Here is a 26,108-nt window from a genome sequence, read left to right on the forward strand (position 1 = left end):
TCTTCGGCTTCCCATCTTGGGCCTCACTGCCCAACACAGGCTTCTCCCTCCAAGGGTTTCACAAATGCTAAATGGTTATTCTGCATGATAGGAGGAGTTAACTCCAGCACCTGCCCTCCCACACTGGATCAAACAAGGAGGAGAAGTGGATTTGGGCAAATCTTAAAGAAGGAAGTGTCTTCGGAGCCTTTCCTCAATGACACTGGCATCTTACACCAACTATTGCTCCACTGGGGTCAATAACAGTTTTCTTCTAAAAACTCTGTGAGGGAGTGCAAGTATTATCGTCCAGATTTCCCAGACGTGAGAAGTGAGGCTCATGATGTGACAAGCGTCAGGGCCACGAGAGGGATGCAAGGCAAACCTGACTCCTTGGAAGATGAATCTGATTTCTGTGACCAGCCAAAAGCGATTCAGACCCAAATCTGCCGTTCTCATTATTAGTAAAAAATGAGCAATGACCATCAAATACTAATAACTTATTTTGTCTGTGGTCTATACATTGGCAAGGATCAATCTGCTTGATGAGACAGGTCACGGGGGAAGCAGATACAGAAAAAGGAAGAAAGCCTCAGCCAAGTGCAAGCACCAGATTCCAAGTCCTCAATGTCAGCCATGAGGCCATGCCACCTAAAGCCAAGGCTGCTTGGAGAGAACCTGCTGCGTCTGCTCTCATGTCAGTCCCCAGTGAGGTGCAGATGTGGCCACGTGGGCCAAGCCCCTCTCCCCTCTGGTCTAAAGCCAAGAGCATCAGTGCCAGCCCAACCAGTTGCCTCCTAAGCATGTTACTCCCCATTAGGGGACCAGAGAGCAGAACTGTGCAGTGACTCCCCCTGACTACACAGTCTAGGCATCAGGACTCTACATGACGGGCCAGGAGCACCATCTTCGGAGATGACAGATGGCACAATTATTTTATAGCTTGTGACAGCTGACCTAGGAGGCCTTGCTTTATTCACACGTATGCTGCCAAGTCACACCGTTAGGAGCCCCCCATCATGCATGATCGGGGGTGGGAGTGGGGCACATACGAACCAAACTGGCACTTCTCATCAGACCAGTGTCTACTGCACGAGAAACCTACAAAAAAAGGGTTTTTTCTAATCTGAAAAAAAGCAAGGAGGAGTTCAAACGACAACTCAGATCTCATACAGTACTAACCCTGTGAGTTTTAAAAGTCGCCAGAGGGTCACTGCACAAGGAAGAAGACTGTTTTAAAACAAAAAACAAAAAAGCCTGTTATCATGTGGCAAGACAAGAATTAAACCCACAACTTGTTACTTCACAATCTGGGATCAATTTTGGACACAATTACCCAAAAGCATAAAACAAAGTCATTAGCAATACTTCTCCAGGCTATTACTGAAAGCTTGAGAAGAAATGTATTTATTAAGTATTAAAAATATTTTTATACTTTAATGATCATTTAATACTGGTGTCAATAGATGAAAATAACAGAAAATTAGTAAAGACTCGAGTATCATGGGATATGGCAAAAATAACGGCCCTCTCCCTACTAAACCACCTATCAGGTTAATTAAAGCAGGATTCCCCTGTACAGGCATGGGCCACCTGTCATGTGTGCCAACACAGGACACAGTCAACAGTCACCCAGAAAACATGAACAAGTCACCAAAACACAATGTCCACGCATCGTCACCTCACACAGATTAGTTCTAAGCTAAAAGCATAAAAGACCCTTAAATGAGCAGAAGCAAGAGAGTAACAGACCCGAGTGTAGTAGGCAGAGGGGGACTTGCTGTGTCTGAGGCTGCTATAGTTCCTCTGGTCATAGTAGAGGCCTTTCTGCAAGAAGCAAAATGGAAGAGCATGGCTTAACGTTGACTCCATTCTAACAATGGGAATGAAACAAAATGAACAATACACAATAAATACTTGCTAAGGGCCTACTATGGGCCAAGCACGGTGGTGCCAAAGATAGTCCCTGACCTAACATGCAAACAAATACCCACAAAGCAAGCTACAGACAGGATAAACAGGTAGTCGTCCACAAAGGAAAAGGTTGGAGCAGGCTTCCTGCAGAAGAGGAAGCTGTAGTCGGGGCTTAAAGGAAGCTAAGGAGGTCAGTGGTTGGAGCAGCAGCAAAACAGTTTTCCAGGCACGGCGGACAGCCCGAGAAAAGGCCTGGGGCCAGGAGAGTGGAACAGCCAGGAGGAGGCTGGTGTCAGTGCATGGAAGAGTATGTGCTGAGGAGGAACGTGAAAGAAGACTGAAGAGGTAGGTAAGGACAGGTTAAGAAGGGCTTTGAAGGCCAAACATTTCCTCCTGGAGGTAAAAGGGTTTGACATGAGTGGACCTGCAAGGCAGGGAAATCACTGTAGTGGAAGATGGACTGGAGTGGACTCGAGACAGGCAGATACCCCCCACCCCTCCCCCACGCAGCTGCTACAATAGTCCAGATGTGAGATGAGGAGGCCTCGGACCAGGGAGTGACAGTGTCAGAGAGAAGGGGGTGTAATCTGGAGATGCTGCAGAGGTGAAATCAACAAACCTTGGCGACAGCTTGGATATACGGGGGGGGGGGGGAGGTCTGAGAGAGAGGGGTGGATGACTTCTAGGCTGGGAGCCCGAGGGCCTGGGAGCAGGGTGGTATTGCCTTTGACGGTAATGGAGAAGACAGAGAAAGGGAGGGTTTTGTGAAGCACAAAAGAGTTTATTTTGCTATTACCAAGGCTACTGTCCCCAAAACCCGCAGCCCAAAGTGCTGGAACATATTAAACCGAAGTCAGAGCAACATCATTAGCGTGTTGTCTCTCCCTAAAAAGGCAGACGTTAAACTGCTTCCAAACTCCATTCTTACCAGCATTTCCTTCTTTACAAAAAACGATCCTCAGCCAAAAGGAATGAAAATAAGTCATTAACTTTCAGGCCAGACTGATGAGGGTCCATGAAAATTTCATGCAAGTAAATAATGGCTTTTTTTCTAAAACCCATTTGGCAAAACCATTGAAAAGACTGGAAATTCCTTCTCTTCTGAGACCTCCCAACTCCAGTCCTGTGGTCCCATATTACAGATGAAGAAATCAAGGCCCCGGGAGTCATACAAAGAATAATCAGGGGAAGAAGTGAAACTCAGGTAAACCGTTGTCACAATCTTCAGTAACAGCAGGCTTTCTTTCAATGTCACAAAAGGCCAATAATTGTGCATCCCATTTTTGTTTAAGGAACCTCAACTAGGTCTATGACTGCCTATCTCAAGTTCTTGATAAGGCATAGCAAACATAGGCAGCGGCCAGACTCCAGGGGTCATTCCAGAAGCGGCCTCGTCCACAAACAGGGCAGACCTCTCTGACAAGCACAGGCACAGCTTCTCCCATCTCACAACATCCTTTCCCTCCTTGCATCCCCCTTCCGCTGCCCCCCAGCTCTGCCTGGACATCCCTTGGCAAGCACCCGGCCCTACCCATTGGAGACACTCCTGCCTTTCAGGTATCAGCACCGCACCACTGACAGAACCCAATCTCTCCATGCTGGCCCGGCCCAGCCCAGCCCAGCCTTGGGAATTACTACCAGTGGCCAGGGGCTGGGCGATGGCCCCCTCGGGCTCCCGGGTCAGAGATGTTCTTGGCATTGATCACTGCTGACCTGGACACATTCTCCCACAGAAAGCGGCTATGGTGAAGGACGCTTAGGAATTATCACTAGTGCTGCGGCCAGGCTACACCAGGGACTCAAGGTCTCTTTGCCGACCGGCCCAGTCACCTGACCACCACATACAATACACTGTTTCTATGAGAAAATGCTTTCCAACTTACAAAAGAACTGTGGGATCACAATCTCTCCATCACTGGGTACAGCCAGTAACATAAAAATTACTTCAGATACATACTTTCTAAAAGAAGGAAACGGGCACTTCCTTAATGATAACCTTGGAATCCACAGGACGGAACAGCCACTGTGCTGTGAAGAACTTTGTGAAGTCCTGGCAGTAAATATAACACTAAATGAAACCTCTTCAATGGGAATTCCAGCGTTACCAAGGGTCATGAAGGGCTTTAAGGATGCCGACTTGCCTCATCAGTTGAAGTGAAAGTCACATTCTGGGGGAGACGATGCCTTAGCACAATGTACGCGCACGCAGTGCCTACAAGGGACACACACCACTACTAACCAAGGGGTCTCTGTAGGAGCTAGAAGACCTCCTCTTCATGCTGGAAGAGTCACCATAAGCATGGCTCTGGAAGCAAATATGTTCATTAAATAAATACCAGGATTTTTTTAGACCAATCACCACAGTCAAAGTCAACTAAAATCCATGTTTAACCTGCTGAAGAGAATCCCAGACGAAGAGTGAGTTTGAGACAGCCTCTGTGCAGCCAACTGTCAATAAACCAAGGGAGGGGATTATCCACTGAGTCAATGGATACCAAAAGTCTGGCCTGAGAACTGGCACCCATCTTGTTCTATTCTGAAACTACTCAAGTCTGAGCACAGATCTCCCCGTGTAGGGTGCGGAGGGTTTCAGTCAGCATGGGCGTCTGAAGGGAGGGCTGAGGATACCCAGAGCTCTCTGCCTGAGGAGGGACGGCACAAAGAGAACGTTGCCCACAGTCACGGGGGTCACACCCCAGGTCAGCTGTCTCACTACGTGGCCACCCACGCAAAGGAACAGGAATCAGCCAAGTAGAACTCACTGCCTCCACTACAAAAACCGTCTGTGTGTGTGTGTGTGTGTGTGTGTGTGTGTGTGTGTGTGCGCGCTGGCGTATACATGAACATGTGTGTGGTTGTGTGCACGGACATGCACTCTCTACCTATGGCGGAATACTTCAGGGTCAGATGTTTAGGGGGGAAACATCTGCCCCCACAAAGGGCTGAATGACCATGTCTGACAGGACAACAGAGGAGAAACGATGTGGACACAAGGGGTTCTGGGTACATCAAGACCCCTTGTTCTAGGAGGACTTGTCTCTGTGCTTGGATCCAGTGATGACCTGACAGGTCTCTGGGATATGTACACAGGCAGCTCCATTCCAAAGTAAACTCTCAATACTAGAAGACTGATAAATGGTTTTGGTTTTTTTTTTTAAATCATTCTAGGTCCTCTTCCCTCTAGAAAATCCTAAGTGACTGGCTGCACAGAGGCTGGAAGTTGAAGACAAGCTCTAGCCACACTCAGCCCCTCACTTGCTGCAGCTCTCGGGTCAAAGTAGAATACCCAATCATGAGAAAAAGGCCTTTGGGGGCTGCCCGAGAGCCGGGCAGTGACAGACACACCATGCTCAGGGAAATCGCAGGCCACACCCATGAACCTGGCCCACTTCTGCTCCACATGCTTTCAAACTTGATCAGGCTAACATAGTTAGGAAAATTCATCATCAGGAACTTGCTATTTCAAGAAAAGACAGTGTTAGCAGCAATCTCTTAATTCTTAGAGGAATGGGGTTTATCTTTGATAGATTCTTGCAATTTCCAAAGGCAACTCCCCCCACCCAAAATGGTTAACTATTTCAAAATTTTATAATAGTATTATTTGCTTTTGGCTAGCCAAGCATTTAATTAAAATCATGGCATGCCGAAATACCAGCATATTGTCTGATTAGTAATGCCAAGAACTTAAAAAAATTATATTAATGATTTAACAGAGAACCATGCAAATGGACCACATACTGAAGATGAATGCTTCGTAGAGCGAGCCTTCAGAGTATCATACTGAGTTTCCAGTGGCGATGGATTTGGTCACATTTTGAAGGAAATGAGAAGGAAAAAAATCCAACACTTTGATTAGCACCATAAATTGATCGATTTTAAAAGCCAAAACACATTAAAGCCAAAGCAGCCCTGATGTGGAATTCAGAGACCTAGCTTCTAATCACAGTTCTGCAATGACAGGTGTCAGATCTTGGCACTGCCTACCCTTCCCATCTCTGGGCTTCAATTTCCTCAAGTGAAAAAGAAAAGGGGGGGTTTGTATGGGGACAGTGGTGATACAGAGAAATCTGGACTAAAGATTTTCAAGGTCAAGGTCAAGGATTCGTAACGCTGACCAAAAGTGGTGGTCCTGAGTGACCGCACTGAAATCAATGGGCAATGTTACAGGGCATGTGCTAGTGTGTGTGACTATGACCTTGCTTTTCTAAAAATAAACATGAAAAGTACATATGGAAAACTGTCTATGATGACGAGTGTGTCCTTAAAATAATGACTCTTGGGGGCAGCTTGGTGGCACAGTGGATAGAGCATCAGCCCTGGAGTCAGGAGGACCTGAGTTCAAATCCAACCACAGACACATAACACTCACTAGCTGAGTGACCCTAAGCAAGTCACTTAACCCCCAACTGCTTCACAAAAAAATAAACAAAATTGTTTTTAAAAAAATGACTCTCCAGTAGACTGGAGGTTTAGAAAGCAAATGTAAGGAAAAAAGATCAGGTAAAGTATCCTAATCATGCTAAAAAAGAGACCAAAAGACATCCCAGAAACCCAATTTGAAAAGCACTGCTTTCTATTACAAAGGGCTCAGCCTCAAACCTCAGCCTCAGGCAATTTACAGCCCACACGTGGTGCTTTCTCCTTCCAGAGTGCCCCACTCTGCCTGCAGTGGGTCTAAGACACAGCCAGAGTTTTTAAATGTTTTTAAATGAAATTAAGAGACAGTAATGAGTCACCCATTCATTAGCTCCTTCTGTATACAGGGCACTGTGCTTGGCAGGAGATACAGACCTGCCCCAGGCCTGTCCTCTATGGGAGGGACTCCGATTCGCACATCCTTCCAACATAAGGAGGTAGGAGGCAGGCAAGGCCAGGAGCAGAGATGTCCTCCCATAGTGTCTTTGGCTACTCTCCTTTCTTTCTCTCTGGTCATCATCTCAATGCCCATGGATGCCCATGGAGTCCACTGCATTTCTATCTGTCCAATCCCAAGCTCTCTGAAGACCTCCAGCCTCCACCTACAACCGCCTATTGGACACCTTAAACTCCACATCTCTAAAACTCTAGAGGTCATCCATCATCTTTCCCCCATCTGTCCCCCTCTTCCAAACTTCTTAGCACCATCATGGGCACCACTATCCTCCCAGTCCTCCAGGCCTGCACAGCCCTCTTGCCCATGCCCTCTCTCTGCCTTCACAGAGCAGACCAAAGAGGGCAGGTCCTCATCACCAACTGCCTGGACCATGGCAATAGCCTCTTCCTCGGCCTCCCTGCCTCCAGGCCATCCCCTTCCCAGCTGTCAAAGCTGAGATGCTTCTTAAGCATCCATCTAACCAAGTCCCTGCCTTGCTCAGTGAGCTCTATTTCCCATCAAACAGAACATCTTCTGTTCTCTTGTGTTCCTCACTTCACTCCCCTCACTATACTTCCTAGCAAAGCTACGCCTCACTGAGCTACCAGCTGCTCCCTCAATGCCACCCTGGGCCTGGAATGTTCTCCTCCCTCACCTCCTGAAGCTTCCCTGGCTTCCTTCCCCTTCTGCAGGAAACATTTCGGGGTGCCCCCAAGCTGCCAGCACCTTCCCTCTGAGATTACTGTCTATCTGCTCTGCAGTCATTAGACTGGGAGCCCCCAAAGGGCAGGGACAGCATCTTGGTGCCCCACATATCACTGGAGTTCACAGTGCCTGGTACACAAATGAATGCTTGTTGACAGACTCTCAGAAAATCCGGAGAGGGAGCACATGCTCCCAGCTAGGGACTACACTGAGGTCACAGACACTAAGTATATGAACAGTGAAGGGCCTAACTGTTCCCAATGAAAATCCAACTCCGCTGGCGTGATTCATTTTCTATTCTGGTTACTTTATGTCAGAAGTCTAAGAGGTCCACTGAGCACTCACAGAATCATCTCCTTAACTCAGCCGTTGGTCTAAATACGCTTCAAATAAGCATGAGCCCACGACGAATGCACTCAGAAGGCTTCTTTGCTGGGCCGACTGACAACAGGTTCTGCGTGTCTGCATGTCCCTCCTTCCCCCTTCACAAAGGGGCTGGTTTAAAATGACTTTAGCTGAACAGAGACATTTCTGAACACCAAAAGCAGGCCCCCTTGAAAACCAAGTGAACAGCGAAGGGCCTCCCAGACTTGTCCTGGGAATGGCCCTGCCTCACATACAAAGTTGTTCCTTTTTCCGCCTAGTAGGGGAATCTCCAGAATGCAACAACTACCTGGCAAGAACACTGTGGTTTTCCCCTCACTGCCCAGGAGCTTTCCACCACATCTGCCCCAAGAGAAGTGGTCCATGGGCTGTGCCCCAGGGAGTTCCCACACAACAGGGAGCCTGCCAGAGGGGCCTCCTCCTTCCAGACCACTTTAGGTCAAGAGCTTCCAGATCAGGAAGCTTCCCCTAAATTCCAAAGATCGTTCCAATTTTTTAAAACAATCAATTCATTAAAAAAAAAAAAGGAGGGGGAAAAACCCAGACATTCAGTTCCAATCAGGGCAACAGGTCTGATAAGTAACACCAATTTGCAATTACTTTACGAATTTTCCCAAAGCAGACATAATTAGACCACAGGACAGACACAAATGCTTACAGAAGATGGAAATGTTTGATGTGAAATGAGTTTACTTCATTACTGTTTTTTTCAATCACTGTTTGAATGACATTTTGATTGTTTCTCCACAATAGAAAAAATGGAAAACTGATGACCCCAGAGATCCTTCAGACACTGACTCTTCTGAAAGCTCACACAAACAAGTTTGCGCTCTCACCACAAAAATGGTACCCATACTAACCCTGTGACTGCCAATGCTTCGAGTGGACAGTACATCCTCAACTCCCTGATAATAAAAAGAAAATGGTGATTTGTCTGTGAACGGATTAAAGAGGCAAGTCCAAAGACTGAGAGAGAACATCAACAGACACTATTACAAACCAGGTGGGGACGATGGCGGCTGGCCCGGTGAGAATACCTGGCTCTTTCTACATCTTCCTGAGAAAGGAGAGAATATATGAAGAGTCAGTCACTGACGAAGAGCCCACAGACACATGCAGCAAAGCTAATCGAGCTCAAGCGCAGCCAACGGCCAACCATGTCAACACTGCCCACGATGGAAAGGTCTGGACAACTGAGCTCGGGGATCAGAGACCTTGGGCAGTGCCATCCAGCAACGAAAGGTTCTGCGGTTAAGGTCAACGGTTCTGGCAAAACACCACTCACAATCTGCCTTGCTCTGCAAACATCCCTTACACAGTACCAGGGACTTCAATAAGAACAAAAACTATGACCTTAAAACGCAACCACAAGGGGCTGGCCAGCCTTAGAAATAGCCGACTTAGCCACGAGAAGTAACACAAGCTGCCCTGGATGGGGAAAGGCTTGATTCTCCCACAAGCATATTTTTAAGAGAGGGTAGATGCCATCAAAACAGCTGAGAGGCCTGCTGCCACTTTTGTATCTGAGTGAAAGGTCCTTCATTTGGATGGACCTTAGAGGCAGTGATGTGCAACACTCAGACAGAGCTCTGATTCTGGAGGCCAAGGAATGCCCCCCCCCCACCACCACCACTACCAGCCAGGACTTCCATTCTCGTCTTGTCCCACACTTGGGGCATCAAGGGGGCTAGACGGCAAACTGTGAAATGCAGTCTTTCTCCCCAGGTAGAATGTAAAATACTGGAGGGCCAGTAACGCAGGAGATTTTTTTTTATCTTAAGTTGTGACCACAGATGCAAACCTATGTTTAATCCCACTCCTCGTTTTTTGTTTATTTGGGTGGGGGTTGGAACAATGAGTGCGTCAGTGTAGAGAATTCCCAGTGTGGAAACTCCCTCTACTAATGCAGATCTGTAATTTAGACTCTTCCAGAGCTGCCTAGGGCACTGTGATATCAAGAAGGTATGACCATGGTTATAAAGCCTATGATGTGTTACACTCAGGCCTGCCTGACTTCAAGACTGGCCCTCTAAGGAAAATCATCATACCGGCTTTCCTTCTGTTCTTCGTAGATTTACCTCTAATACTTTATCAAATCAGAAAAGATCTGGAACATTATTAAAATTCAAAGGAACTGATGAATGCTAGATATAAAAACTGTTAAAAACCAAACTTTTTTCTCACACACAGAAACTAGAATGCCGTGTTAATGAAGCAAATATTTGCCCACTGATAACTTGAAAGCCTCCAGTTAGCCCAAAGTGATATTCCAAAACAGTCATTCCTGGTCATCTGTGTGCATATGTGGCACTGAATCATTTCTCTTTTCTGGAATAAATGAAAATAAGAAAACATCAGAACACAGGCCAGGGGAAGTCCACTATTCTCCACATTCCAAACAGCTCCTTCTCTGCTCCACCTCCAGCAATTTCCAAACAGAGAGCAGATTTTCAATGTCTGTCACCTGGATCACAAGCCTGTGGAGCTTTCTCTAAAGAATATCACTCCTATACCTTTTGTTTTAGTGGAGGTTTTAGCTTATAAATAATTCTGCTGAATTACATTCTAGTCTTAATCAGTCTCCTGACTGTACTTTTTAATTGCCTGAAAAGACTAAACTGAATTCCAACAGAAACTTGTGTGCTACGAGCAGGGGCCGGTCAGGAAGTCTGCCCATCACACATTTTGATAGAAAGAGCTGGAAGCAGTTATTCCCAGCTGCCATTGGGAAGCCTCCCTCTGGTTCATGGCTTCCTCTTGTGGCATCCAATTTGGGGACATGGGCAGGGCCCTTGAACAAAGATGAAGCTAAGAAAGCTAAAATGACAAGATTAGCAAAATCCTCCAAGACATTTTTAGAAGAATGGTTTGGGTCATCCTTCAAACACATCCTGCCAACCTAGTAATTCAAGACCAAAAATACATTAAGAGACCAAGACCTAAAAAAAAAAAAAACACCACACTCACAAAAGGAACTCTAGTAGAAACAGTGTCCCAGGCCCTTCTTGCATAGGACTGTTCATGACACAAATGTGAGGTTACTGGACAAAATAAAACGGCTACCCCCCCCTCCCCCAGACAAACTCCAAACATTCTCACACAGTGGTGCATGCTGCAAACAATTAGTACATGGCCACTTCACTCCACTTTGTCAGGAAGTGCACATCCCATGCACGACGGTAGTCTTTCTGGGCCTACCATCCACTTCTGAATCTGGCCCCATTTTCGATCATAAGAACGATGGGAGGGCTAAGAAGGCAAAAACGTTATTTCACAAAACTGTGGAAGTGAGTGAGAGTCTTCCACGAGTAGTCCATTCACAGCACCGTCTACATCTTAGCAGTAACAAGACAGGTTACTGAACGTAAGAGGGCTACACAGGGAAAATTCAGTGTTAATTAGTCAAGGGTAGGCCAAGCATGAAAGAAGTAGTCCCACTGGTCTGAAAGGACAGATAAGAACTTGAGGGTAGCTGCTAAGCAATGGCCCCATCTGTCTCAGATGTACTATGATTTCCATGCGTAAAGCATAGGGTTAGATGATGCTGGGACAACAAAGGAGCTGTAAATCCCATTTCTTCAAGGGCATAATCAAGAGACCAGTCTCCAACATCAAAAGGAATCTTCTCCTATTACAGCCAGGATGATTTCCCCATCATAGAACATTTTGGTATATGGCATCAAAAGCTTTCTGAATATAGAAATTGCAGAGCCTGAGCCAAATGGAAGAGGAGGAAAATGACTGGTGAATTTCAGTAATCACCCCAATTTCCACACACCTCAAGATGAACATTCTGACTTCTTTCATGACATGGGCGACTTTCCAGAACATCCCTAATGTCCCATACCGTGTGCGCTCACGTGTCTACCTGCCAACCTCTACTTGGTGGTGTCTGTTCAGCTTTGGTCACGGGCTGTGGGACAGCTCTCCTTTTCTCGGGGCGATCTCCTCACGCGCCCTCCCCCCACTCCCTTTTACCTCTCTCTGCTGCCGCTCCAGCTCCCTCATCCGGATGTCTCTTGCTTCAGCACGGGCAGCCCGCTTGGCTGCCAGTCTGGCCTCAGCCTGGAAGCAGATTCAGAGAGAGAGCTATCAGAGAGTGACTGAAATGGGGGAAAGTATCGAGTCAGTCCTCAAGGTGGATACAGCAGGGAGCAGCAGGCTCGATGGCTGCTCCCGTACGCATGTCTTCCTTTTCCTTCTCCAAACCAACTGATTCAGACTACGTGTGTCCGTTACCGTGATGAGTTTTCCGGCCCCTTGAGAGATTTCTCTCTAATTCCAATAAAAATAACTAGTTAACAGGGACCACGAAAAGATAGCTGGTATCTCCCCTTGGACACCTTCAGCTAAGGGTACTGACTGACTAGCTCTGGCTAAGTGTCATCCTTTACCCCGACACTTAAGAAACAGACTAGATCTAGGTCTGCTCATTAGCTCCAACAAATCTCAAGCAACTGACCTTCTCAGGCTGATGTTTAATAGGCTCCAAATGAAAATGTATATTAAAACCAGTCAGATGAGTCACTTCAAATTGACTGTACCCCTCTTCTAGCCTTGGTTACCTACATTACCCCTTTTGGATAATGTAGTATTTGTTCCTCATTGCATCCGTAACAAGGAGATCTGCTTTCAAAGTCCAATGAACAGAACACTAATGCATTGTTGGTGGAGTTGTGAACTGATCCAACCATTCTGGAGAGCAATTTGGAACTATGCTCAAAGGGCAATAAAACTGTGCATACCCTTTGACCCAGCAACAGCACTTCTAGGGCTGTATCCCAAAGATATCATACAGAAAAGGAAAAGGACCCCAGCTTCTGGGATAAGAACCTACTCTTTGAAAAAAACTGCTGGGAAAACTGGAAAAGAATATGGCAGAAACTTGGCATAGACCCAAATCTCATACCATATACCAAAATAAAGTCAAAATAAAGTCATGATTTAGATATAAAGGCTGATACTATAAGCAAAGTGGGAGAGCAAAGGAATAGTTTACCAATCAGATTTATGGAAAACAGAAGAATTCATGACCAAACAAGACATAGAGAACATTATGAAAAGCAAAATGGATAACTTTGATCACATTAAATTGAAAAGTTTTTGCACAAACAAAGCCAATGCAATCAAGTTTTGGAGGGAAGCAGAAAACTGCGAAAGAATTTTTACAACCAGTCTCTCTGATAAGGGCCTCATTTCTAAAATATAGAGAGAATTAAGTCAAATTTATAAGAATACAAGCCATTCCCCAATTGACAAATGGTCAAAGGATATGAACAGGCAGTTCTCAGATGAAGAAATTAAAGCCATCTATAGTCATGTGAAAAAATGCTCTAACTCACTATTGATTACAGAAATACAAATCAAAACAACTCTGAGGTACCACATCACACCCATCAGATTGGTCAACATGACAAAAGAGGAAAATGATAAATGTTGGAGAAGATGTGGGAAAATTGGGACACTAATGCATTGTTGGGTGGAGTTGTGAAATGATCCAACCATTTTGGAGAACAATTTGGAACTATGCCCAAAGAGCTATAAAAATGTGCGTACGCTTTGACCCAGCAACAGCACTTCTAGGGCTATATCCCAGAGAGATCATACAAATGGGAAAAGGACCCACATGTACAAAAATATTTATAGCAGCTCTTTTTGTAGTGGCCAAGAATTGGAAATTGAGAGGATGCCCATCAACTGGGGGATGGATGAGCAAGTTGTGGTATATGAATGTAATGGAATACTATTGTGCTATAAGAAATGAACAGGCTGACTTCAGAAAAACCTGGAAAGACTTGTATGGTCTGATGATGAGTGAAGTGAGTGGAACCAGGAGAATGTTGTACACAGTAACAGTCACATTATACGATGACTAATATTGATAAACTTAACCCTTCCCAGCAATACAAGGATCTAAGATATCTCCAAAGGCCTCGTGATGGAAAAAGCTATCCACATGCAAAGAAAGAACTATGGAGTTTGAATGCAGATTGAAGCAGACTATTTGCTATTTTTTTCTTTTGTGTTTTGTTTCCTCTTTCTGGTGGTTCCTCCTATTAGTTCTAATTCTTACTTACAACATCACTAATATGAAAATGTTTAATAGGAATGTATATGTATAGCCTATATCAGATTGTGTGCCATATTAGAGAGGGAGGGGGAGAAAAATTTACAACTCAAAAGTTTATGGAAGTGATTGCTGATAAGTCAAACTAAATTAATTTTAATAAAAGAGAGGATCAGACATTTTATCCAAGTCTCACGGCCTCTCCCACCTCTCCAAAACAGGAGCTGGATACCATGGATTTTAACAGTCTCCATGACACACAAAGTAAAGATTCAATGAACTAAAAACAAAGAAGGCTAACCCCTAGTGCCCAACCCACTCACCAGCACTCCCTTCAGCACTGTCCACCTCACTCCCAGTAGAAGGCTGCACTGGACCCATCCACTTGCTGCTATCATCCCTGTTTTACAGATGAGGCAACTGAGGCAAAAAAAGGGTAAGTGACTTGCTAGTAAGTGTCTGAAGCCAGATGTGAACTTCCTGACTCCAGACCCAGCACTCCACTCCCTGAGCTACCAGCTGCCTGTAACAGGAAGACTATCAACAGATATCTTTCTACAGGTACACGAGGAGAAGTCAAAGCAGCTGCGTGAGCTTGGGTAAACCTCGGAGACCCACCTGCTCCTCTGTGAAGGGGAGGGGGGGCTAAGAAGAGCACAGAACACCCAATTTGTACAGTGCTTTGCAAGCTTTAAAGAGCTAGACAAATGAAGTCTATCACCATTATCATCACTGAGCCATAAGGAAAGATGGCTGAGAAGAACCGGAAGAACACAGGAAGACTTAAAGAAGGAAATGCAGACAGAGAAAGCGAGAACTGAAAGGATAATATACACCATGACCACAATAATGGAAACCATAAGGTCCAGGAGAGAATCGATGAAACTGGTCAAATATGACAGGCAACGCCAGTTCCATACCACCCAAATTAAAGGACGTTTCCATTCTTTCTGCTCACTTAACTTTTTTCAGGGAATGTATTTTATAGAAGGGTTTTAGTTGTTTGTTCGGAAGTAACAAGACAAATTAACCATTAATCACTTTTCAATTTAAATGAATAAAATATTTCTGAGAGTGGTGACTTCAGGGGAAGAAGGAAAAAAACACAACTCATGACCTTCCAGTTAAGTAGACAGAGCTCTGAGAGGCCATTCTGAATTTGGTACTGCTTGATAATTGCACAGTCGTGGCCATGGCCGCCTATGGATCAGGATGAGTCACTGTGGGGGCGGCAGCTCACTGAGTCAGCCTGCCAGCAAAGGTCTCTTACACAATCAATGCGGATGAATCATAAATATCACCCAGAAATGAAAAGGAGGAAAGCAGGTTGCCTCCCATCCCCCCTGAGGACCTGCCCAGTGTTCCAATGGTCTCAGCTCCCAGGAAGGGCAGCTGCTAATCACATATGCTCAAGAGCTTGACTCTCCTCTGGAGGGACTGACATGGGGCCAACGGGAGGGGGGAGAACTCAGAGAACGGTGGGTACTGAGGGGAGGAGTGAACATGCAGGGCGCCTCTGAAGGGGCCCAGCAGAGGTACTGTTCCAGGAACAGGTTGTCTTTTCCTTTTCCCACTCAGCTTCTGATTCTGTCAAGTTTCCTTGGCAACAGAGCACTTTAGGGCCAGAGAGGCATTCTAATCTTTGGATAATAATCTCTTTGAAAGATCATCTACAGTACCTTCCATTTTAAAGATGTCAGTCATTTAAGCACCAAGTACATGCCAGGCACTGGGCTGAGTGCTAAAGCTACCCCAGAAAAGGGCAAAAACAGTCCCTGCCCCCGAGGAGCTCATCACAGTCAAGTAAGGAAGGCAACATGAAAACAGCTCTATATAAAAAACATACTTACAGGATAAACTGGACATAATCAGAGACAGAAAGCACTAGAATGAAGGGGCATGAGGAAAGGCTTCTCCTAGAAGATAGGGTTCTAGCTGGGACTTGAAGGGAGCCAGGGAAACTAGGAGGTGGAGATGAGAAAAGAAAGCATCTCTGCACAGGGCACAGCCAGGGAAAATGCTGTAAGAGGCAGGAGATGGAAGATTTTGTACAAGTAACAGCCAAGAAGCCAGTAGACTACATAGGGCAAAGGAGGACTAGATCATGAAGGGCTCTGAATGTCAAAAGCAGGATTTGATACTGGCAGTGAAAGGGAACCACTGGATTTTACTGAGCAAGGGGGGTGACGTGGTCAGACCCGGGCTTTAGGAAAATCATTTGGGTGGCTGATGGAAGATGGCCCGGAGTGGGGAGAGGCTGGAGGCAATCAGCTCCCCCAGAAGCTATTGTAATAGACCAGGTGTGGGGTGATGAAGGCCTGTACTGTCTCTGGGGTGGTGAGTGACAGCATAAGAGGAGAAGAGGGGGCATATTCAAGGGATGTTATAAAGGGAAAATCAGAAGTTCAGCTTAAACAGACCCAAAACGACCCAGGTACAAAGTGACAGAGTCAGAAATGGCCCAAATCTTTGGGTTTCGAATCCACACCTCTGTCCACTTGAACCCGCACAGTTTCCCAGTTCCTTACATTGTTACCTTTTCCCCTGTATGCATGTTCCTATAACCTTCTGCATGCCCAAATCCCTGCTGAATCTCATTTCATTGGTTTTGGGCAACTCCAGTCTGTCCAATCTAACCCTTCCAAGTACGAGTCTCTCCACCCAAGATGGTCTCATTCACAGTCTGATGACCAAATACTTGATCTGCGAATCTGAACTAATCAACCTGTCCAACTGCAAACAGGTAATACAACTTCAAACAATTCCTGAATGCCTGAATCAAAACAAAATGACTACCCACTGGTACAATTTACAGCCTTCAGGAAAAAAGACTATGTCCAAAAAAGAAGACAATGAGGCATACTGTCATCAGATTAAAGCTATGCGATCTGGTCAGGTTTCTCACCCGGACTGCACAGCACAACTGGGGTCTTCATCACTCACAAGTCTGGCCTGATCCACACAGGAAAGACCAAACAAACACATAACATCTTTTGCCCAGATTACAACATGCCAACAGGTGGACTGAGGCTGTCCATCAGTGTACACAGCTGGGATAAACAGGACAAATGGATGAGATTGACCCAGAACTGCACAAACAGAAGATGAGGGGGCTGGACTGCCTTTAGGAAACTGCAAAGCCCCTTAAAGATTCCAAACTCTTCCCAAAACAACGACTCTTCTTTTTAATACCAACATTCTAACTTTACTGAATGGCTATGAAATGGGGAATACAAGGGTCTCTGGAAAACTGAAATCTGATGACACCGAGGGCAATGGCAAGACACACGGCAGGTGGGAGCACACGCAATCTGATGGCCAGAGTGGAGCTTCAAAGAACAGCATCAGCACCCACTTCCTAAGCACCTGTGCCATTCGGGCACCGTGCCAATGATGGGGATGCAGACATAAAAAGTGAAAACTCCCGACCCTCAGGGCTATATGACCTCTAAGGTCACTCATAGTTCTATACCCATGAGCCGACATCTTATGGCATCACATTAATGTCTGATTTAGAAAAAGAAGAAGAAGAAGAAGAAGAAGAAGAAGAAGAAGAAGAAGAAAAGAAGAAGAAGAGAAGAAGAAGAAGAAGAAGCAGCTGGGCTAGTCACATGAAAAGGCAAAGAGACAAGAGGCAGGCAGCTCGACTGTTGCCTTGGCAACCTCATGCTGGAAAAATATGAAGAGAGTCCCTGGGGCAAACTTGTAGGAAGACTGGAACATTTACTGCACAGGCCAGGTAGACATGGATTAATTTCAGTCTATGTCAAAGGAAAGATTAGCTGATTTAATGATATCACAGATTTGAGTCTTTTCTGGTTGTCGTCTGGTCGCTTCAGTCATGTCTGACTCTCTGTGACCCCATTTGGGGTTCTCTTGGCAGAGATACTGGAGTGGTTTGCCATTGCCATCTCTAGCTCATTTTACAGATAAGGCAACTGAGGCAAACAGGGTTAAATGACTTGCCCAGGGTCACACAGCTAGTGAGTGTCTGAGGCCAGATCTGAACTCACCAAGATGAGTCTTCCTGCTTCCAAGCCCAGCATGTTACTAACTATGCTGCCTACCTGAGTCTTTAACTAACATTCAATTTAATTGTTATGGCATTTAATTTAGCTGTAGGGTTTTTAGAGTTGGAAGGGACTATAGGGACAATCACGTTAATACTCTCGTTTTATCAACGGGGGGGACTGAGGGTGAAAAAAGAATGACAAAATGATTTTCCCAAGTCACACAGAAAGAGGATGAATTAGAACCACAGCCTCAAACCTTTTCAACTTAATATACCTTCTCAGCCTCCTCTTCCCCTGGTTTCCTTCCATGAACTCTTGGTTTCAGCCAAACGAGACAATTTAGCCTTCCTGAATTTGTCTGGTCCTCTCCCTAATTTCCATGCTTTGTTCACAAGTCCCTGCACCTGGAATGCCCTTCCTCTGCCAATCTTATAGGTACTTCCCACCCTTCAAGACCCAACTCACGATGTTTTCCATGAAACAAATATTTCCCTGCCCTGTATTCATCTCAATTATACTTTTCTACATTCAACCTTATTTGCAGAGGTGTGTACACTTCTCTTCTTCCCTACGTGACAATCTCTGTGGCAGCCAGGCCTGCACACTCTTCTTCTCTGGATCCTCTGTGGCCAGCATCTAAGGGTATTTAGTAATCATCTCGTCAGATCCACAGATTCAGGAGGGTGGAAGATAGGTCACAATCCAGAAATGGCAAGCTGCCCAGGTCGGGGAAGGAGGATGGGGGAGGGGGGGTAGCACACAAAACAGAGGATTAAGCTGATAAAAATTTGTAGGAAAATTGTTTCTAATGTAAATTCGGTGAGACCTCGATGAGAGACCACAAATGATGTTCTGGGTACCATCACCTAGGTGATACATTGGTTCCTACAAATCAGAAATCTGCACTGGCCACATTCTAGGAAGTAACTGTCCACATAAAGGAAAATGGCTGACCGGAGCAGGCAAAGCTGAGTCATCTCAGACCCGCAAGCGCAGAGCCCAGCTCAAAACAAAGAAGACACAACATCAAAGCCACAACATTTACTGTGCTGTCATGGTTTCTAAACTGAAAAACACACACACACACACACACACACACACACACACACACACACACACACACACACACACACACACAGAGCAAAATAAAAAAGGGGCATTACTCTATTTTCTCTTAACTTTTATTAGTTAAAAGATGCATGTATTCCTTTCTTAATTAAAAACCTCACTGGATTTTTTTGTGTTATTTCTTTATTCATTTTAAACTTAAATACAAAATGAGATAAGAAAAAAAAGAATATTTCCATGTACACAGCAGAATATGAGAGGATTCAATATAAAACAATAAATTTCCATTTCAAGAAAAATCTATGTAATAAATATTTTTCAAAGCTGCCCAGCTTTTCTTTGCATCCTTCTAGGTGTTCTTTTGTTCTCTGCTGTGCACTTTTTACTTTATCCCCTGCTCCCACCACCACCACCACAGAAGGCTACAATTAAACGCAGCCATATAAACCTATACACAGATCTCTATAAACATATACATAGAGATACACATACATAATGAATTGTTATTATTTTTCCTAACCCAATAAAATAATTTCTAGTAATTTAATTGGGATGGCCTTGAATAAATAGATTGGTTAGGTAAAATTCATTTTTTTATTATATTGGCTTTACTTACCCATGAACAATAAATATTACTCCACTTATTTAAATCTTTTTTTTTTGTATAAAAAGTGATTTATGTTTGTGTTCATGTAGTTGCTGTACCTGTTTGGGCAGGCACACTATCAGGTATTTTATGCTGTCTAATTATTTCAAACAGTCTAAAACATATTGAATAATATTGATGACACTCACCGAATTTTTTAAAATCACACTTAACCACGTTAAAACTTTTTTTTTTTAAAAGAGCCACAGCTATCAAAGACCCGGAAAATAAAGTACTTTTGCTGCCAAAGTCCTTCACGTTGTTAAAAGACTCAATATCAGAAATGGATATGGTTTTAGCAGTGAAAGTAACATTAAAAAGATGCACTCTAAGGACATCACATCTCACTTTCAGGCTTGCAGCTGAATCCTCTATATGTTGTCTCTTCTCTTTAGGAACAAGAACTATCTTGCTTTTCTATAGATATCTCCCAAGCTTTAGTACAGTGCTTTACACACACTAAGAGCTTAATAAATGATTTTTCATTCCTCCATTAGAATTAGTAGTTCAAACATTGGTTTTTTTTTTATATATAAAATGAGGACCAGACCATCCGATTTATTCCTATGGTACCTTCCAACACTCAATTCTAGAATCTCTATCTTTAAACAAGGTAAATTTGTTTAAAGATATTCCTTATTGAGATCCATACTCAACCTAACATTCCCAGATGGAACTGGGAAAATGCAAAATGCAAAGTCTACCCCAAAAGGGAAATAAAAATATTTATTCAATCCTTTTTAGAAGCAACAAAGCTGAAGTTTAATAAATGAATATACAAAGAACTGTGATTTCATTTGGAGTGGAACTCTAAGACTGTGCCTTAGTAGATAAATCCTAAGGAACTGCCCACGGTACTGAGCTTGAGTAATTTCCCTAGGATCAGACAGGGATTAAGAATCAAATACTCTGAGGTACTACCTCATCCCTATGAGATTGGCTAATAGGACAGAAAAGGTAAATGACAAATGTTGGAGGGATGTGGGGGAAATGAGACTTTAATGCACTGTTGCTGGAATTGTGAACTGATCCAAACATTCTGTAGAGCAATTTGGAACTATGTCCAAAGGGCTATAAAACCACACATACCCTTTGACCTGGCAATACTACTATTAGGTCTGTATCCCAAAAGAGATAAAAAACAAAAAAGAAAAGGACCTACATGTACAAAAATATTTATAGTAACTCTTTTCTAGGGGGGGAAAGAATTAGAAGTTGAGGGGATGCCCACTAATTGGAGAATGGCTGAACAAGTTGTGGTATGTGATTAAGATGGAATATTATTGTACTTTAAGAAATGATGAGCAGGATGCTCTCAGGAAAACGCAGGAGCTGATAAAAGTAAAATGTCCTGTGCACAAAATAACAGCAATACTGCAAGACAACTCAGCAGTGCAACAATCCAAGACAACTCTGAAGGAATCAGGATGAAAAACGCTGTCTCCCGGAGAAAGAACTGATGGAGCCTGAACACAGACAGAAGCAGACTTTTGCTTTACTTTCCTTATTTTTCTTGAGTTTTTTTTTCTTGTCTTTTCTTGTCTTTCACATCATGGCTATTATGGACATGTTTTGCATGACTACACATGTACAACTTACATCAAATTGTTTGCCTTCTCAATGGGGAGAAGGGGGAGGAAAGGAGAGAATTTGGAACTCAAAGTTTTAAAAATGAAGTTTTTACATGTAACTGGGAAAAAATAAAATACTGAATTTTAAAAAAGGATTAAGTACAAGATTTGACTCAAAGTCTTTCAGTCTCTAAGCCTACCATTCTATGCACTAAACTGCCTCCAGGTTGAATCATCAACAAGCATTTATCAAGCCCCTAAGAAGCACCAGGCACCACTCTAGAAGCTGAAGATACAAAGAGCAAGATGAATTCATCCTTGCCGGTAAAGAGTTACACTCTTGGGGCAACTAGTTGGCACAGTGCATAGAGCTCTGGCCCTCGAGTCAGGAGGACCTGAGTTCAAATCCAGCCTCAGACAATTGGTACTTACTAGCTATGTGACCTTGGGAAAGTCACTTAATCCCAATTGCCTAAGCCAAAAAAAAAAAAGAGTTACAATCTAGCCAGGAGAAACAAAATACATATATAAGGATATTTCAAATAGATATGAGATTTTTGAGGGGAAAGCATTAGCAGCTGGATTGGAGTGATCAGTTCAGGAAAGGCTTCAAATAGAAGGTGCATTAGCCTTGAAGAGCCCTAGGAAGAGGTGGGAGGTAAGTGAGATGGAAACTGGAAAGCCACATACCAGGAAAAGCAAAGCTTGTTTTGTTGGGCTATCGAGACTGAACAGGAAGGTTGGGGCCAAGTAGTGAAGGGTTCTAAATGGCAAGCATTTTCTATTTTAAACTTTAGGCTTTAGAGAACTACTGGAGTTCGCTGAATAGGGGAGAGAACTCATGGGATTTGTACTTAAGGAAAATCACTTTGGCAACTGTGTGGAGAATGGAATGGAGTGGGGAGAGAAGAAACCAGCTAGGGAGACTGGTTAGGAAGCTGCTATAACAGCGTGGGCAAGAGGTCTCAAAGGTCTCAACTATGGAAGTGAGTACACAAAAGAAGAGAGGGGGACAGATGCGAGAGATGTTGTACAGGAAGAAATGACAACATTTGTCATTGATTGTGGGATAAGAATCAGGAGCTAAAGATGACAACAAGGTTGTGGACCTGACTGGAAAGATGGCAGAGTTCTTGACAATAACAGGGAAGTTTGGAAAAGAGGCAGATTTAGAGGGGAAAATAATGAGTTCATCTTGGGGCATGTTGGGTTTGAGAAGTCTATAGATATCCAGTTGAAGATATCCAACAGGCAGTTGATGATATAGGCCTGGAGCTCAAGAGGGAGAAGAGGACTGGGCATATAAATCTGGGAGTCATCAGCAGAGAGATGATAATTAAATACATATGAGCTGATGAGCTCACTAAGAAAGAGAGTCCATAAAGAGAAGACAAGACAAGACAGAAGCTGGGGGTGCACTCACAGTTTGGGGCTGTGATATAGACTATGAACCAGCGAAGCAGCCTAAGCAAGAATGGGCTGACAGGCAGGAGAATTAGGAGAGAGCTGTCTCACCAAACAGAGAACTGAGTGCTGCAGGAAGAGAATGTGGTCGATATGTCAGATGCTGCACAGAAGTTAAGAAGGATGAGGACTGTGAAAATGCCATTAGACCCAGCAAGTCAAGCGGTCATTGGTAACTTTGAAGAAAGGGTGTCAGTGGAGTAACGAGGCTGGAGGCCACCGCAGAGAGCTGAAAAGAGGCACCAAAGGCAGAATTCTTTTCAAGGAGTAAAGGGAAAGGGAGGAAAGCTATAGGATGATGGCATGAAGGTATGCTATTCCCCGTACTAGTCTTGAACTCCCTGGAACATGTTATAGAGCACAGTGCTCAAAATAAATACCTTATCAATCAATTAACAAAATCAGAGTACTAAGATAATACTGCTAACAGAAAAATATCTCTCTCTCTCTCTCTCTCTCTCTCTCTCTCTCTCTCTCTCTCTCTCCACCCCCCCCCCACATCTGTATCTCTAAGAGATGCAAAGAATGGTGTTTACTGCTCACCAGGGAATGCTCAAGGAGAGCCAACTAACTGTACCCTCCCATATGGTCACAGCTTCTGAGGGACAATGCCTTTGTACTCTAGAGTGAAGGGGGAGCTATCTTACGAAGAACTTTAAAAGATCCAGCAAACCAAGTCCACAAAATACCTTGACAAGATGAGATGGCACCATGAATGGGAGCAAAATGAGGGCTGTCAAAAGAATGTTGAAAACTAGGATGTTTCTTATTAAGAAGTTATAGAGACCAAGGCCTAAAAGACTATTCAGCAGCTCTGGGCCTGTGCATCCTGAAAACTGTATTCAAGAAGACAGAGGGTAGGCACCAAACACAATCCTAAAAAAGTAACTGATTATTTCTTAACAACAGAAAAACTACTGGTCCAAGACACAGCTTTCATCACATAATAGCTAGGCACTGCTCACGAAAACAGTTAAGAGCAAAGGTCAAAGTAAATATATCAGAAAACAGGACAACGAGAGGACACTACCAGTGTTTACAGTAGCACTGACCCAACCTTGCTTAAAACAAGTCATCAACTCCAAAACACAGGAAATGAACAAAACCATAAATACATGACCATTTCTTACACAAGTTTAACCAATACCAAATAGCTGCTCACCAATTCTGGAGGGTGAAAAAAGCTACAAATGCCTTGAGTTAGTAAATGGTCTGCAGTCAAGATAGGCATGAGCTTATTGGCAAATATCTCAGAGAAAACTAAATGAAGGTCCCAAGCATATCACCTCCCCAAACATCCAAAGCCATGGAGGTGATCACAGTATGACTGCATCGGTTACCAGTGAGACTCTAGCAGGCATTAGTACATGCAAAGCACAATCCTGTGCGGCAGATGCTGTCATTGTAAAGGGAAGAGAAGAGTCAGCCAATCATTGGCCAAGCAGTTTGACTCTAACTCCTGGGAAATTCCAGAACAAAGAATTAAAAGATGGTTGGCAAACATCTAGGGATGCCAAAGCCTGAAGATGAGGCTGAGAAGACAACACAGTAAGCCACATCAAGGCTAAAGGGAAAGACAGGAAAGAGCCAACTGGAAGGAAGTGCAGCTTGGCTGGAATGCCCACTTCACAGCAGCAGATGAGAAGCTGAACTCAAGGCCAACCTTGGACAGTCAGTCTAACATGTGGAGCCTTGGACAAGTTGCTCATCCTCTCTAGGTCCCAATTTTCACATCTGACAAGTGAATGGTTTGATCCAGATGGCCCTAAAGGGTCCTCCAAGCACTGAACCTATTATCCTATGTTCCTACCCTAGGAGAAAAGACTGGAAAAGTAGGTCAGGGTCAGATTATGGAGCACTGAATGTCAACATAAAGAAATTATACTTTGTCACAGTAGAAAACCGCTAAAGGGCTACTGAATAAAGGAGTGACCTAAGGAAAGTGAATTTCAAGACTGCAATGTCCAAGATGGATTCCATGAATCAAGAAGACCAGAATGAACACACACATACACATGCGTATGTGTGTGTATATATGTACACATCAATTTACAAGTACTTATTAAGCACATAGTATGTGCCGGACATTACAATAGTCCCTGGGGATACAAAACACGAGTAAAACAATTCCTGTTCTCACTGGAAACAATTACATGTATAACAAACAATTACATACAGAATAAATATAAATCAACACAAGGCAGCTAATTACAGCAGTCACTAGCAGTTGTGGGGCAGCGGTCATCTTGAGCTGTTTACCTGAAAGAAGAGAGAGATCCCACAATGCAGAGGAAAGGAAGAAGCATGTTCTAGGTATGGGAGACGATGGGTTATGTGGAAAGAAGGAGAAGGCTAGTCTGGCTGGATCACAGAGCATAGGACAGGAAGTAACATACAATGAAGGCAGAAAAGATGGAACCAGATGTGGGGTCTGTATGTTTCTGCCTAGAACATAAATGCATATACACGTACACCAATGACAGGCATTGCAGGTGAACGAACCAACCGGTGGTGAGGAGGGATTAGGAGACAATGGTCAGGCCGCACTGCATTTGGCAAACTGCACCAAGTTTTCCTTGATGAATCCTAAAGAGGTTTTTTGCCTTGCTGATCACTTTTAAAATTGGTTTAAAAACAATTTAAAACCAAGTAATGGAAAAGCTCAGAAGACTCAAGACTACATGAAATTCACAGAAGACAGACAGACATCTAAGACGCCCAAGTAATCTGCACCGCGTGCCCAAATAGAGCCGGAGGAGCATCAAGGGCGTCACAGATCACCTGGACACCATGAAGAGAAAGGAAGAGCTGTTCAGGTACTGAGAAGAGCAGGGGAAGCCCCTAAAGTGTCCACTGGCATCCCCACGACAGGAAAGGAAGCAGAGAAAGTCTTCAGTGCACCCTCTCGGACAGATCCAGATGAGAAGTGCACCAAATGAGCAGTGTGGAGGCTTGTGAGCGGCTCCCCACCCCCACCTGTGACCCTCCGGCCCGTGAGGCCTCGGAGCTCCCGGGGGCAGGGCAGACATGCCAGTCTAGGAAGGTGGACTGTGGGGGAAATGGTGGCAAACATTAGGTGCAAAGAGACAGAATGAACCAAGGTGTGCTCCCAGGTCAAGCACATTTCCAAGGAATCGGGCACCCCAAAGAGGCCTGCTATGAGGGAGAAGCATGTGAGGAGCAGCAATCAGGCTACAGTGGAGTCTGGGGAAGGAAGCTTGGGGACAGTGGTCAAAGGCAGAGTGCTTCCAACCTCCGAAAACCACCATGTGAGGGGAGGCTCTCATCATCTCCCAGCCGGGCTGCTGCCAACAGCCTTCCAACCAGGCTCCCGACTGTCTCTCACTGCCCCAGTCTGAGACTCAGCTTCCAAAGGGATCTTCTTAAAGCACAGATCCGACGAGGTCAACCCCCATTCAATAAACTCCAATGGCTCCCTAGAATG

At 44.4% G+C, this 26,108-nt stretch overlaps 1 protein-coding gene across 12 annotated transcripts in view; it reads right to left on the bottom strand.

The window, feature by feature from the left end:
- LRRFIP2 (LRR binding FLII interacting protein 2) overlaps window positions 1-26,108 on the bottom strand; it is a 98,437-nt gene that overhangs the window by 36,751 nt on the left and 35,578 nt on the right. For 6 of the 12 annotated variants that reach the window (XM_078152088.1, XM_078152089.1, XM_078152090.1 and 3 more), the window contains exon 3: window positions 11,813-11,899. In XM_078152088.1, coding sequence (XP_078008214.1) covers window positions 11,813-11,899 — 87 coding nt within the window. Of the gene's footprint in view, window positions 1-1,035; window positions 1,081-1,161; window positions 1,210-1,731; window positions 1,807-4,132; window positions 4,199-5,631; window positions 5,674-8,694; window positions 8,740-8,834; window positions 8,892-11,032; window positions 11,084-11,812; window positions 11,900-26,108 lie in introns of all 12 variants that reach the window. The other 6 variants (XM_020979535.1, XM_078152082.1, XM_078152087.1 and 3 more) reach the window with 2 other exon arrangements.

This window comes from Phascolarctos cinereus, unplaced genomic scaffold (genome assembly GCF_003287225.1).
Source record: "Phascolarctos cinereus isolate Bilbo 61053 unplaced genomic scaffold, phaCin_HiC Scaffold_4;HRSCAF=312, whole genome shotgun sequence".
Taxonomy (NCBI): domain Eukaryota; kingdom Metazoa; phylum Chordata; class Mammalia; order Diprotodontia; family Phascolarctidae; genus Phascolarctos; species Phascolarctos cinereus.